Source organism: Typopeltis vanoorti, chromosome 7 (assembly GCF_054136105.1).
Source record: "Typopeltis vanoorti isolate ZY-2024b chromosome 7, IOZ_Tvanoo_1.0, whole genome shotgun sequence".
Classification (NCBI taxonomy): domain Eukaryota; kingdom Metazoa; phylum Arthropoda; class Arachnida; order Uropygi; family Thelyphonidae; genus Typopeltis; species Typopeltis vanoorti.
The window spans coordinates 2,915,448-2,931,612 of record NC_143555.1 but is presented as its reverse complement, the minus strand read 5'-3'; the positions used below and the strand labels follow the sequence as shown (position 1 = coordinate 2,931,612).

General features: G+C 36.8%; 1 protein-coding gene across 5 annotated transcripts in view; it reads left to right on the top strand.

Annotated features, from left to right (window-relative positions):
• The window catches only part of LOC150104450 (DNA-directed primase/polymerase protein-like), a 369,024-nt gene that overhangs the window by 316,270 nt on the left and 36,589 nt on the right, over positions 1–16,165 (top strand). For all 5 annotated transcript variants that reach the window (XM_090395149.1, XM_090395148.1, XM_090395150.1 and 2 more), the window contains one exon: positions 3,697–3,889. In XM_090395149.1, coding sequence (XP_090251275.1) covers positions 3,697–3,889 — 193 coding nt within the window. The remainder of the gene's footprint in view (positions 1–3,696; positions 3,890–16,165) is intronic.

Here is a 16,165-nt window from a genome sequence, read left to right as displayed (position 1 = left end):
AGACAAAGACAATGAAAATAGGCAGAATCATTGAAAATGTCAACTGTGTTGTGAATGGAGAACCTGTGGAACAAGTAAAACATTTCAGCTACTTAGGCACAATTTTTACTGAAGATGGTAAACTAAATATAGAAATAGACAACAGAATCAGCAAAGCTGGTATCGTGGGAAGTCAATTGAATAAATTCATATGGAATAAGAAAGAAATTAGTCGGAACACTAAATTAGCTGTATACAAGACTGTGTTCAAACCAATTTTAACTTATGGATCTGAGAGCTGGGTCAAAAGTAAAACACTTGACCAAAGACTAGAGACTGCAGATATGAGAGTCCTGAGAAAGATTAGAGGCGTGAACAGATGGCATCAATGGCAATATCATATTAAAAATGAGGATATTAGGAAAGAACTTGACATTGTCAGCATCCAGGAATGCGTTAGCAGAGCTAATCTCAGATGGTATGGTCACTTAAATAGAATGGGAGAGGAAAGATTAGCAAAACAAGTGTTCTCTGCCAGGTTGGCAGGAAAACGACCCAGAGGAAGGCCAAGATATAGGTGGATTGATACGGTACAAAGTGCCTTAGACGATAGAAATATAAGATCTGATAATGTTGGAGTCTTGACAAGTAACAGACTGATTTGGAGGAAAATTGTAGATAGGAAGTTAGTAATGATGTAATTTTTTCATTTGTACTGTCATATCCTGTACACCCCTTGAGGGTACATGGCAGGAATTTGATGATGATGATGATGGAAATTAAAAACAGAGGAATACATACAATAGTGACATGGTGTGATTTCCCCACCACACCTTCCCTTGCTCAGTCACCTTGATTACCACTTACTACATATATCCTCAGTCAAATTTTCCTGCCCACATATATGTTCCATTTCTATGCTGATCATCTCCATACATACATACATACATACATACATTCATTGCTACTTCCAAATCCACTCTACCAATGTCATGTCTCTCTGTCCATCCAGGCTCCCCCTGCCCCCAATTTCCCTGCATACCCGTTCTCTTTTCATCTCTCACACTACTAGCGTTTCCAATGGCAAGCACCTCTGCCTCTTCAATATAACTCTTCTAATCTTTCACTTCACATCTTACTTCTGACCTCTTGCTTGCATCACACACTGCACTTCCATCTAGCAACACTTTCTCCAGTGCACTCACTCCAAAGCATTCAGATGCAACCCATCATACCTGTATAATTCCATTCTTCTTTCAAACATATGCGATACATTCACAAACTGTACTCCATTCTCCTTACGCAGCTCTCTTAGAATGCGATTCATGATTCTGGTCCCCTCCATCTCAACTTGTCATTGTCAAACCTCGGCATCACACTCGCAGCCTTTCCCACTATACTGTTATCTTTACATTCTCCTTATGTCAGTTAGGTCTTAATGTTAGGCCTTAAGTTAGCTTTGATATTTTGTGGAATAGTTCATTGGCATTTTTAATCATAAATTGAGATCTGGTGAATAATGGTTTGAGTAATTTTACTGCAAATTTGGATAGAGAGGATTTGGTGGTGTTTTTATATGAAATTATTCACCTTATTGGCTAATCTACTTTGTGAATTTTGACTTATATTTTGACTCCAAATATATATGGAGTGCAAGTGGTCTAGTGTACTGTTTTTTCATATTATGTTATCTATCTTATTTTGATTTTTTAATGCGTGCAATACATTATCAATCTGTTTTAGGAGGTTAGAAGGAGGGTTGCTTAAAATTTTTTGATACATGCTTTGATCATTCAAAATTTCTACTATTTTACAATGATGATTGGTTTCATTTTTAATGACCACTGTCACCTTCTGATTTAGTGATCATGATGTCAGGATTCTTTTTTAGCAATATCAAAGCTTTCTGCAGGAATGATGTTAGATGGTATTTTTATTTTACTTTTTTGTCTGTGCAGTTAGCCTAGTGGCTATGAACTTCGCAACCATATTCCTGGGGAAGGAGTGTCCTAGGTTTGATTCCTGTTGACGATGAGGAGCTCAACGATCTTCCTTAGCCATAGCTAAGTTAGCTGGTCTTGGGTGCAGACAGCAGGGTTTCCCCCAATTTATCTGGGGTTTTTCATCCAGCAAGCAGGTTTGCCTGCTTGCAGGATGGTGTTTTCATCGGGTGTGGGATTATAGTCTGATAAATTTATAATCATGTTGTTTGGTGTGGATTGTGTTGTAGTGCTATCAGAAGAGTTGTTATATTTATATAGATCACTCAAGGTATTTAATTTTTTTATATGGCAAATTTCAATCAATTCTGTGTATATACCAATGTTGACATCCCCAGAAAATTAGACATTGTCCACACACCTTACTCCTAGAAGATCATACTTTGGAATCAGGTCCAAAATTAACTCCCAACAATACATGATAAAATTAACAAAATTCAGCAAATTTCTTCAAATTCAACAATGATATATATCTCCAAATTTTCAGACTCTCGATGGGCCAAAATATTAGTGGACAATTGGCCGAACTATTTTTGTCACATTTGGAATAATCTATGTCCGATATATGGATGATGTTTTATGCATTGGTGAATCAACATGTATCACTTCCCAACAATCTTTGAAATCTTCATCTTAGAAAAAGCTCTTTTAGCTATACCAGTTTTTGTAGAACATGGTGCAACCCAGCTCTCCTCTTCAAATTAGCTTTAAGTACAACAATTTTCATTTTTAAATTTATGCTTTGTAGGTCATCGTCGTCATCAAATTCCTGCCATGTACAGGATGTGGTAGTACTACATGAAAAATTTACATCATTACTAACTTCCTATCTACAATTTTCCTCCAAATCAGTCTGTTACCTGTCAAGACTCCAACATTATCAATTTCCTCTATTTCTTAAATAAGGAGGGGAAGTTCTAATCAAACCTGGCCTGTGAAGGTCAAGTGGAAAGTCCCAAAGGGGGAAGGGAAATTCTACCAGGTGCTGAATTTTCCAAGTGGAGAGAGTGCAAAGGCAAGTGTTAAAAATGATATTAGAATTGTGGAATACTGATTATTAAGGCAGATTGAGAATTTCTTGACTGCAGATGCTAGCAAACAGGAGAAAGAGAGCTGATAAGATTGAGACTTGCAAACTTCTGAAAGGGTCATACAGGATTTTAGTTGATGGAATTTTTCATTTTATGGAGGTTAAGAAAGGATAAGAAGGCATCCTTGGATGCTGAAAATTGATGCTGTCAAGAAAGGGGTGAGATCTAGATTTTCCTCTCAGAGATTTGAATGGATTGTCATTGTATGTTGTTTGTGCAAGTAGTGTGAATGAATTCAAGAACAAGTATGATAATTTCTGTGTAGTATGTTGTTTCCTTCAGTGAGTCCCTGACTCCTGGAGGTATCTTAATAATAATATTGCTGAATTTTTTTGAGTTTGTAAGCAGCCTCTCAGCAGAAACTGTTCCTTGATATTTATCTTTCTAATTCTATATACAAAAAAGTGGTCATACACACAAAATTAAAATATTAAAAACAATATTAACAAAGGAATAAAAGAATAGTAGTTGCTGGATATGTTCTCCCAGCCACGCACAGAATTTAGCCTATTGACCAGATTAGAGGCTGGATATCATGTAATTACTGTATTTATTAGTCACTTTAAAACAGTTTTACATTTTTATATCTATACAAACATGTTAAGCTTTGTGCTTCTTTGTTTCAGATTTACAAGGTTCCAGAAGTTCACCTTATCCTGAAATTGATCACTTCATAAATAATATTATTTCAAACAGCACTAAACCAGGAATCATTAGACAATGGTCATATAATGCAGCTGCACAGCTACTGTTTTATGATATAGGCAAATATCGTTATTGTGAAAATATACAGCGGCACCACAGGAGTAACCATATTGCGTAATTTTTTCCTTGTTTTGTATATTTTTTTATATAATTTTCATTTATATGGGAAATAACTCATGTAAGAGGTATAGTTTTTTTTTGTTGTTGTTTTGAGTAACATATTTTTGGGAAGTGTTTTGGACTTCTCCCTCAAAATTCAGTTAACTAATAAAAAGTTACAAAAATGCTTTTTTTATAACTTTTTATAAATTTGGATGCCAATTAAATTTCACAAAGTGTTGCGAATTCTGCTACAAAACTAAATTCACAAAACTTCTGTTGTGTATTTAGTATTGTCGTGGACAGTCCTAGGACTCTTCTCAGTTGAAGCCCTCAAATTTAATTCGAGGTTCTCACAATGGACCATGAAAATAGTATATCATTTAATTATGCTACTAGTATTAAAAAACTTAAATCAGCAGCATAAAGAAAAATAAGTATTAGGATGAGTTAACAAACTGGGGCTTCAGCCTTTCCATTGCACATGTCCAATAGTGGGTGATATATGCTAAGGGATCAGCAGTGGATCTTTAATGGCAGAATCCATACTGGTAACTGCTGATTAATTGGTGGGCACCTGTGTAGTGAAAACTATGATGCTTTCTTCATTATTTTAGAAAGGACTGAAGGGATGGAAATTGGTTGGTAGTTCTGTTTCCCATTTTTGGAATAGGCTGGATATGAGATTTCATGTGTGTATAGGCTTCTGTGGAGAAAGAACATGTTAAAATCATTACTTTCTGGTATTAAACCACTCACAAAGAAGTAAAAAAAATGTTGTAATTCGACTAATTCTTATAAACAAACTTTATTTCACTTCATCGGGAAATATCATGAATAAATTAAAAAACTACAAGCAAAATAATAACAGTTAACATTTCTAGTGAAAAATATTTGAACAGTGGAAAGTGTGCATTCACTGTTAAGCTGTAAAATCATCCCTTATGCTTTGTTGTACTGTAGAGATACTTTATAATTTCTGCTGATTTTTGGAATACTCTTGAGTAAAAGCATTAACCAATGTTTTAGTGTATTGCCATTCTACTAGAATCATTTCTACTATCTTATATTCTATATATCATATATACATTCTACTATCTGTTTATGTATATTTGCTGTCAGCCCTGATTTGTGCTTTCTTGCTAATCGTGTGCATGGTTATGTTCAGTTGGGTTGTCTTTAGGTGTGAGATAAATTTCATCATTTGAAATTTATCTCACATTTGAAATTTATTTCATCATTTGAAATTTATCTCACACCTAAAGCACGAGTTGCCTCAGTCCTGAAGTATCTTCAGGACTGAGGCAACTCGTGATAAAGGTGGACCAAGGTCTCATCACTTGTCTTAGTAAACCCCATAATGCAAAGCACATCTCCTTGCAGACATGTATAATGCTATGCATTAAGGGAAGGGCCACTACCCAGACTGGTTTAGACCTTTATTGAGGTCTCGTCAGTGGGAGCCTGACCCAGAAGTGGTGATACTAAGGTGGAAGTAATGGAGAAGTCATATTTAGCTATACCAGTTGCCAAAAGGTGTCTCACCTTATTATTAAATTACTCTGGATTTAGAGAAAGATGTTGGAAGTTTTTTCCCACTTGGTTAGACTATAATAAATTTAGTTTAATCCTTTATCCAAGTGTAAGCAAACAAAGTTTGCGCCTGAAGTATCTGAGGCAACTCATGGTAAAGGCGGACCAAGCTCTCATCACTCGTCTTAGTATCTCCCATAATGCAAAGCACATCCCTTTGCGGACATGTATAATGCTATGCATTAAGGGAAGGGCCATTACCCAGACCAGTTTCGACCTTTATTGAGGTCTCGTCAGTGGGAGCCCGACCCAGAGGTGTGATACTAAGGTGGAAGTAATGGAGAAGTCATATTTACCTATACGAGTTGCCAAAAGTTGTCCGCAAGATGTGTTTTGCATTATGGGAGATACTAATACAAGTGATGAGAGCTTGGTCCACCTTTATCACAAGTTGCCTCAGTTCTGAAGATACTTCAGGTGCAAACTTTGTTTGCTTACCTTAATGAAGGATTAAACTAAATTTATTATAGTCTAACCAAGTTGGAAAAAAAACTTCCAACAAATTTCATCATCTAGTGTGAGACTACTGCCCCACTTTTTTTGGAACTTTTAAGGGCTTGAAAGAGTTTCATGTTTGGTCTCTAGGGCAGGGTTTCCTGAGAAGGTAAAAAATAAATAAAAAATACAACAAAAATGGAAAAAAAATTAAAAATGGGAAAAGAAAATCCTGTCTGCTCACAGTGCAAATGTACCATTGGTATACAAAACGTACCAAACTTTTTTTTTAGGTGGGACTAGCATTGAAAAAAAAAAAAGTGATTTTATCACCTGTAACTGCTTCATTATTGTTAGGTTTCTGTCTTTCAGAGCATTTCTGACATCAATCTACCAATATTTTGGTATTCTGCTGGGTCCTCTTTCTGCCATCTTGACAATTAACATATTTTTTTCTAACCTTTCCTTTTACATTCTGTTTAAATAACCATAGCTCATTGATTATCTTTGTTAATGCATTCCTGAATGCCAAAAATATCAATTTCCTTCAAAATATCATCATTTTTAATATGATTCTGAAATTGATTTTGTCTGATCACGCTCATATCTCTGGTTGGTCTATTCTTTCATCAATTGTTTTATTTCTAACTTAGCTCTTAGATCTATAATCGTATCACAGTATTTTTCATTTTGTTCCCTACTGTATCAGCTTTACTCATGCTGTTGTCTATTTTCATATTTAATTTGCCATTTTCACTAAAAAGTGTACCTAAATAGATATTGTTCTAATTGTTCTGTAGGTTTTCCATTGAGAATGCAGTTGAAGTTTTCCATGTTTCTGTCTACTTTCATAGGTTTTTTTTTTTTTTTATTGAGGACACTTTAAAGCAGTGCTACCTTTCAAAGCTATGCGTGACAAAATTTTTTTTTATAAAAAAAAAAAAAAAAATCAATATTAATAGTAAGGAAGGATTTTATTGTGCTTATTTTCCCAGTACTGGTTTTTAAGCTTGTGCTATTAAAATTAATGCTTTTTTTGTATGATTGTGTGATCAGTTGGTCAGAGTGACCATACAGTCCTACTTTGGGAATGAATAGTGATGCAAATGTATCAAGGTAGAAAGAATTTGAAGGAAGAGAAATCAGTATTGCTTGGCAGGTTGTATACCTCAAGTGAAGATGATCAAGCAATTGGTTGTCAAATAGATGACAGAGAGAGTAAACAGGAATTGTAAATGAAAAGGAGATTATGGAAGAAATAATTATTGCAAGAGGAATATAAGGCTCAGACTAGTAAAGTGACTAGTACAGTAAGGAGAGAAAAATCAGTACAGTCTAGGAAGCATCCCAGTGAGTTTTTTTGCTATGCGGTGAGAAGGTGACAAAATGATTGTGGATGGAGATAAAACATTAGTGACTGATGCAGATGACGTGGCTGAGCAATTTAATTACCAGTTTATTAGCATGTTCCATTCTAATACAGCCATTATTCCTAGAGGAATTAGGACTGGTGAAGTGTTAGACGTGAATGAACCTAGATATGCATTAACCTAGCTGTTTAACGAGCCTTGCAATGAAGCAAGTTCCTGAGTAGGGGTAAGATAGTGTGTGTCATTGCATAAGTGAGGTAGTAGAATGGTAATATGAAATTATAGGTCCCTTTATACACCTCTTGGAAAGAAGTCAATGGACACCATAGTATGTGGAACAAACAGCCATGGCACGTATCTTAATAAGGTGTAGCAACTCCTTTCACTGCAATGATTGCAGCAATCCTATGGGACATATTTTCTACAAGCAGACAATAGCGACCACTGCGAAGAGGTCTTGGACTGTTGTGGGGCAGACATCTCTTGAGCTCACCCGATGCTCCAGTTCATCCCAAAGATGTTCAATAGGGTTGAGATCAGGGCTCTGTGGAAGCCAGTCAAGTGTGTTGCCATTCATGTCCACAAACCATGCAGCTACAGCAGCAGCCTTGGACAATGCACATTGTCTTGCTGAAAGAGACAATCACTTCCATAGAAATGCCACAAAGTAGAAAGCATTGCATTGTCCAGGATATTCAGATACTTCTTGGAGTCCAATGTTTCTGGCACTACAGGGATCCACGGCCAAACCAGGAAAAACAGGACCTTCCCCTTACACTGCCACCTCCGAATTTCATAGTTAGGGTTACATGATCTGGTAAGAGATGTTCACTGGGCATCTGCCATGCCCATACCTGTCCATCTGCTCAGTAGAGGCTTGATGTGTTGTTCCATAACATAACTTTCTAAGCTTCCATGTCCTACTACACATGCTCTGTGCACTACTGAAGATGATGCTACATGTTGGTTTGAGTAATGTAGGGCTTGCTATTTTGGTCCTACCGTGGAACCAAATGTTGTGAGCCTCGGTTCTGAATGTTTTTGTGCAGATTCATGTTCCAGTTGATGTCCAGAACTCATTCAACACTTCAGCTGACAAATGGTGGTTTATACTTATTATCCTTTGTAGCACCCCATGGTCATGTTTGGTGAGCATAGCGGGGGATCCGTGCGAGTAACACTTGCAATCGACTCCATGCACTTCCATTTCATTATAGTATCACTGATTGTTGATCTATGTCCAATTTGTCAACCATAGGCCAAACATATAGGCCTGCAACATGGCATCCTATCACAATGCTTCTTTCAAACTCCAACAGTTCTTTTCTAGCAGCTGTTTCACCTAGACACAGTTTAACTGACTTTGATACATCGTGTTCAGTGTATTTTTTCTGCAATTAAGATTTTGGAGAAATTGGTAAGAACATTTATACAGGATTGGGTAGGTGAAGCCAATATTATATATGCAGGCCAGCATGCATTTGTTAAAGGGTGCTCTTGCTGTAGTAATCTGATTACCTTTTACATTTGCTAGGAGTATGGTTGTTTGTGATTGTCCCACTGAACATTTACCATATGTACTGCTGTAACCTGTGTCCTCGTGCAGTATGACCTTTGATGTCTTTGCATCATAAAAATCAAAAATAACTAATCTTTTACATTACAATAACAGTAGCAGCATATGAGAGTACGGCATATACTGTCATTTGTATTTTGTATAGGCATATCATACAGAGTTGATTTAAATAAGAAAAATGAAGCATTTAAAGTAGAAGTCAGAAAGAAATTAAAAAGTTTGGAGAAGACAGGAAGAGAATTAGGACTGTGGGATGAATCAGAATGTACAGTCATTGGAATAGCAAAGAAGACTTCTACAAGTCAGCAAAGAAGCCCGAGTAAAGCAACAAGAAAGAAAGATTGTAAATGGTTGTCCGAAGGAGCTATTCAAATAACAGAGGAAAGAAGAATTTTTCTTCAGAAACTTCAGAAAAACAAAGGGTTATACAACTGAGTGAAATTTCCAGAGACAGGCTATCAAAGGTAAGGAAAAACATCTAAACAAAAGGTGCAAGGAAATTGAAGAAAGCAATATTAAAGCATTATTGGTGGAACAAGAGATCTGTTTCGAAAATTAAACGATGTTACAGGAAAGTTTATCCCTAGATTAAGAATTGTAAAAAGTAATTCAAGAAAATGTCTGATGGAAAAACAAGCAGTGAAAAAAAGATGGAAAGATTATGTAGAGGATTTGTACAAGTAATATATATTAAAGTAGAATTTGAAAGGAGAGAATTTGATGGGGAACCCATGATAATGAAAGGTGAAGTGATATCAACAATGGAACAGCTGCCAAAAAAGAAATTCCACTGACACTCCACTGATGGAGTGTCAGTGGAATTATTGAGAGCAGCTGGGGATAAAGTAGTGAATTTGTTGACTGAAATATGTCAACAGGTTTGGAAGAAAATATACTGGCCTACAGATTGGAAAACATCAGTATTCATCCCAATTCCAAAAAAATCAAATTCCAGAGCCTGTGAGAATTATAGAACCATTGCTTTAATTTCACATTTAAGTAGAGTTATGCTGAAAGTGATCCAACAAAGGCTGAAGCCATATATGAATAGAGGAATGCCTCAATAACAGGCAGACTTTAGGAGAGGTAGAGGAACTAGAAACCAAATAGCAAACATGAGATGGATTATGGAAATAAGAGAATTTTAGAAAGAATTGTTCATCTGTTTTATTGATTATAAAAAAGCTTTTGATTTCATGGATCACAACCGACTGTGCATTGTAATGAGATCATTGGGAATACCTGAATATCTAATTTTCTTGATAAGAGAGCTGTATGGCAACAAGGAAGCTTCAGTAAAAACAGTCTTTGGAGAAACAAACAGCGTTTGAGTGGAGAAAGGGGTGCGACATGGTTGTATACTGTCATCCTATCCTTTTAATATTTATAGTGAATATATTATGAGAATGGCTAATTTAGACAAAGATCCAGCTGGAATTAAGATTGTTGAAGAAAAATAAATAATTTAAGATATGCAGATGATCAGTCCTCATAGCAGAAATTAAGGAAGATGTGGAGCAGCTGATTCTATTGGTTAAGAGGGAAATTAACAAAGCTAGTCCTAATTTAAACATCAGCAAAACAAAAGTGATGGCTTCTGGTAATTTAAATGAATTTATAATAGATTGAGATAAAATAGAAATCATTGAAAGTTATGATTTACTGGGTTCTAGAATCAGAAATTATTGTAAATGTGAGGATGAAATTACAAGGATAGTCATGGGCAGGGGGATGAAGGCTTTGTTAAACCTGACAAAAATTATTAAAGATAGAAGTGTGAGTAGGGCCACGAGTGGTATTTCCATTAGTGATGTACAGATGTGAAAGCTGATTTATTGAGAAGAAAGATAGAAAACGAATTGATTCATTTGAATTATGGGTGTGGAGGAGACTATTTAGAATCCCATGAACTGCAAAAATGACAAAAAGAAAATTTTTCAGAGTATAAAGACAAAATGCTACTCGGAGGCGATGATCATTTAACAGAAGTTGATGTATTATGCAAGCTGATGAATCATTAGAAAAGGCAGTTATGTTGGGGAAGATTCAGGGAATGAGAAGAAGAGGAAGACCACAAAAGAGTTGGATGGAGAACATAAAAGAACTTGCCAACTTGAACTCACATTTGCTGAAAGAATGGACAAGAGGCTGAGTGGGATGGAGAGCCTTTGTGCACAAGATCACCAAGAGTCGAAAACAACTGAATGGCACATAACAGCAGCAACAACATAGTCATTTCACAGAGTACCACATGATGAGTTGATGTTTAAGTTAAAATGTGGGTTTTATTATCAGGTTAGTGGATTGGAATGGTAAGTTGCTTTTTGATTTAATTTAGAAAGGATTAATTTAGAGGATATCAGAGAATGGGAGGGGGGGGCATGATTAGGAAGTAAGATGATTACAAACAGAGTTCCACAGGATTTGGTACTTAGACCATTACTGTTCAATCTTCTCAACAATATAGTTACAGGACTACAGGGATGTATTCAGTTGTTTGCACATGATGTGAAGCTTGGGAGGTTTTTAGTAATACTGTTGATACTTTGGCTCTTCAAGATTATTTGAATAAGCTGGTAAGGTGGACCCAATGAATGGGGATGTCAGTTTAATTCAACTAAATGTTTGAAATTTGGGATCCACAGATAGAATGCTTCATACTCAGTTGCTACACTGGATGGAGAGCGGGAAGCAGTGGGTCTTGGGGTGATTATGAATAGAAATTTGAAGTTCAGAGGATATATTGCAAGGGTAGTGAAAACATCTCAGAGAATTGCTAAGTATTGAGGAAGACATTGACCACAATAGATAAAAGTGTGGTGGTCCCATTGTAAAGCATTGATCAGACCCATCTGTATTTCAGTGCTTAAATCTGGTCACCACAATTTTTAGTGAATGAATGAAGTCTCTGCACCCTTTCCGAGGTTACTTGGAACAAAAATAATATCAGGACTGTACAATGTTGATTCTGATGATAGACTGCAGGCTTGCAAACCTCAAAGCTTGGCAGATAGAAGGCAAAGGGCAAATAAGATTGAGACTATTATTATTATTATCCCAAGACTCCATGGAGTCAAAGACCCATCTAGGAGGTCCTTTTGTCATACACACAGCTCATCATACTGCACCCTTAAACACACTCAAATTTTCTGTAGTCACCACCCTCTCAGGCAAGGCATTCTAATCATTTACAACTCTGCAGACAAAAAACTTGCTTCTCATACCACCATTTTATGCAAAACCCTTTACTAACTTGTAGGTCTCTATCAAATCACACCTCTTCCTCCTATCCACTAGACTGTAAATTGCATCTTCTCAACATTTTCTCATATTCAACATTCCAGAGATCAGAAACTACCTTAGTCAGTTGAACCTGGACCCTTTCCAACATTTCTTCATCCTTTTAAAAACCAGGTGACCAAATCTGTGCACAGTAGTCCATTGTACGGCCTAATCAGAGCATTATACAATGGAACTAGAATCTCCTTACTTCTACAAGTTAGTGTCCTCCTCATCATTCCCAGAATTCTTTGTGTTGTCCTCACAATTTTGGCAGTTGTCCCCTAAATTTCAGATCCTTATCCACTATCAACCCCAAGATCTCTTATTTCCTCCACCTCCAACAATATGAGGGTGGTCTGAAAAGTTCTTTGCCTAACAATGAAAAAAACAATTTATTATTTTGAAATTATTTTATTTTTCAGCATAATCTCCCTTACGACTAATGCATTTATTTTCCACCAATGCTCCAGTGCCATTATCCATCCCTGTAGTGGTTCTCTGTAAGATCTGCAAAATATCCCTCTACAGCTGCAATCACCTCTTGATTCGAAGAAAAACTATGACCAGTGAGGAAGAGTTTTAGTTTTTGGAAGAGATAGAAGTCAATGGGAGCCAAATCTGGGGAATAGGGTGGATGTTCCAACAATTCATAGTGCAGATCCCTTAATTTTCCCATTGCCAAAACACCTTTGTTGGCATTGTCCTGATGAAAGATGATTTTTTTCTTCTGCAAACTAGGTCTTTTCTCACGAATTTTTTCGTCTAGTCTGGTTAAAAGCGTAATAATTTCCCTGGTTATTGTTTTACTCTTCAAGATAATTAATAAAATGCCTTTAGCATCCCAAAATGTCGATTTCATGACCTTTCCTGCTGATTGGAACTGACTTTGTCTTCTTTAGTGCTGAACAACTGGCTTCTGTCCACTGTTTTGACTGCTGTTTGGATTCTGGTGTATAATGGTGAAACCAAGTCTCATCCATAGTAATAAATCAATGCACAAAATCAGTTTTATTGTTGTTAAAGCACTGTTCAGAGATTTTCATGTGAGTGTGTTTTTGATCTGCTGTGAACAAGCATGGCACCCATCTTGCACAACATTTGCAATTCTTCATGCAAAATATATCCTACACATTCTTTTGAAATGCCTATGGTCTCAGCAATTTCACACACTTTAACTCACCAGACATCCAATACCATATCATGCCCTTGATCAATGATTTCTGGTGTTGTTACACTTTTTGGATGTCCTTCACTTGGATCAACTTCAAGGCTGGTATGGCCACATTTAAACTCAGCAGCCCATTTCTTAATTGTCGAAAACGAAGGAGAAGAGTGTTATGAACTTTGAATGAATTTCTTTTGGCTTTAAACCTTCTTTTACAAAGAATTTTATAACTGCACAATACTCAATTTTCTCCATTTCAAGAGATACAGACAACACTTTTGCTTCAGACAGCTGTATAAAACAAACTACTTGATAGAATAACTTGCAATTTCACATGGATGCTTATGACAGATGTACCAACTAAGAAAAAAAAAAACAAAAATTTGCCAATAGTGTTGCCATCTGTGGTCAAAGCTGAAAACCTTTCAGACAATCCTCATATGTCCCCACCAAGCGTAAATTCTACATCCCATCTTTGTTTTCCAAATTTTAAAATCTTACATTTTGCAATATTGAACTTGCATCCCCATTCCTGTGTCCATTAACTCAATCAAGTCTTCTTGTAATGCCACAACAACTTCTCTACTCTTCATAGTTCGTTCCAACTTTGCATGATCTGTAAACAACTGAATATCCCCATTCAAATCTTTGCCAATATCATTAACATACAGGTTAAAAAGCAATGGTTCTGAAACAGATCCCTGAGGCATGCCACTGGTGACTTTCCTCTTCTGGGATATTACTCCCCCATACAGAACTTGCATTAAGTTGTCAAAGGAATATTATCAGATTAGCACTGAGGAGATTTTTCATCCCTGGAAGTTACAAAAGTAAGTAATAACTAATATTTAAGGAATTGACAGCGTATACTGGAAATATAGATTAAATAAACTTTAATATACACTTTCCGATATTTCGGCGAATGTTACGTTGCCATCTTCTTGGGAACTTACTAAAAAGACACGTGCACACAAGTACTAATACAACAAATGAGACTGAGGCTAGGACGCTAGCGTTTTCCTAAAGTCCTGATGGTGCCCCCTGGCGGGCTATATTGGTAGTTCTTGGCCTTTGGGCTGAAGTTCTTTTGATAAAAGTTTCCCAAATTTGGGGCAGTTTCATGCATCCAAATTTGTTGAGGTTTGGCATGTTCCTAAGGGCCGAGGCTGATTCCATGAATAGTCTTTCATACTTGAACTTGCTGCGGTGTATTACTGTGGCTTTCTTCCATCTTATTCTGTGGCGAGTATCCAGAGCGTGGTCTGCAAGCCCAGAGTGGCTGTACTGGTGAAATCGGATGTAATCCTTGTGTTCTGAGATTCTGATATTTGCTGTCCTGCCTGTTTGGCCAAAGTAGGATAGTTTACAGCTGCAAGGGACCTAGTATACACCAGGTAGGTCTAGGGGAAGTGGTTGGTCTTTGGTGGAGCGGATAAGGGATGCCAGTTTTCTATGTGGTCTGTAACAGGTGGTCAAGTCATGTTTTTTTAAGATTTTATTGATTTTTTCTGAGGTGCCTCTGATGTAGGCAATAGTGATGGATTTAGAGTAATCTTTTTTGTGAGGGGGAGGGGGTGGTGGGTTGTGGATAACCCAGTTATCCACAACCCACCACCCCCTCCCCCTCACAAAAAAGATTACTCTAAATCCATCACTATTGCCTACATCAGAGGCACCTCAGAAAAAATCAATAAAATCTTAAAAAAACATGACTTGACCACCTGTTACAGACCACATAGAAAACTGGCATCCCTTATCCGCTCCACCAAAGACCAACCACTTCCCCTAGACCTACCTGGTGTATACTAGGTCCCTTGCAGCTGTAAACTATCCTACTTTGGCCAAACAGGCAGGACAGCAAATATCAGAATCTCAGAACACAAGGATTACATCCGATTTCACCAGTACAGCCACTCTGGGCTTGCAGACCACGCTCTGGATACTCGCCACAGAATAAGATGGAAGAAAGCCACAGTAATACACCGCAGCAAGTTCAAGTATGAAAGACTATTCATGGAATCAGCCTCGGCCCTTAGGAACATGCCAAACCTCAACAAATTTGGATGCATGAAACTGCCCCAAATTTGGGAAACTTTTATCAAAAGAACTTCAGCCCAAAGGCCAAGAACTACCAATATAGCCCGCCAGGGGGCACCATCAGGACTTTAGGAAAACGCTAGCGTCCTAGCCTCAGTCTCATTTGTTGTATTAGTACTTGTGTGCACGTGTCTTTTTAGTAAGTTCCCAAGAAGATGGCAACGTAACATTCGCCGAAATATCGGAAAGTGTATATTAAAGTTTATTTAATCTATATTTCCAGTATACGCTGTCAATTCCTTAAATATTAGTTATTATGTCTAACCAGCGTATAAGCCTCTCAACAAGAACAAAAGTAAGTAGTGAGTAAAAGGATAAGAAGTAAGTTTTTTGCATGGAGAACGGTAGGAGTATGGAATCATTCTTGCCTGATATTCTGGTGACAGTGCAAATGGTGGATGAGTGAGTTTCTGATTTGATATGATAGACTTCCTGTTGACTGTTGAAAGTTTTTCCACTTGGTTATACTATAAATTAAAGATACCAAGAAATTATATACTTGGTTTAATCCTTTATCCAAGTGTAAGCAAACAAAGTTTGTGCGTAAAATATAATCAGGACTGGGTCAACTCCTATATAGAAGCTGATGACTTCATATCACTTGACTTAGTGTCCAGAGGTGATACTAAGGTTGAAGTAATGCCGAAGCCATATTTTTCATATACGATTAGCCAAAAACCACCTTTTAGAAATTCAGTTTTTATGCCATGTTTATCATGTTATATATGATATAATTTACAGTATTGTTTCCTCCATTTTAAAGTTATTTCAAT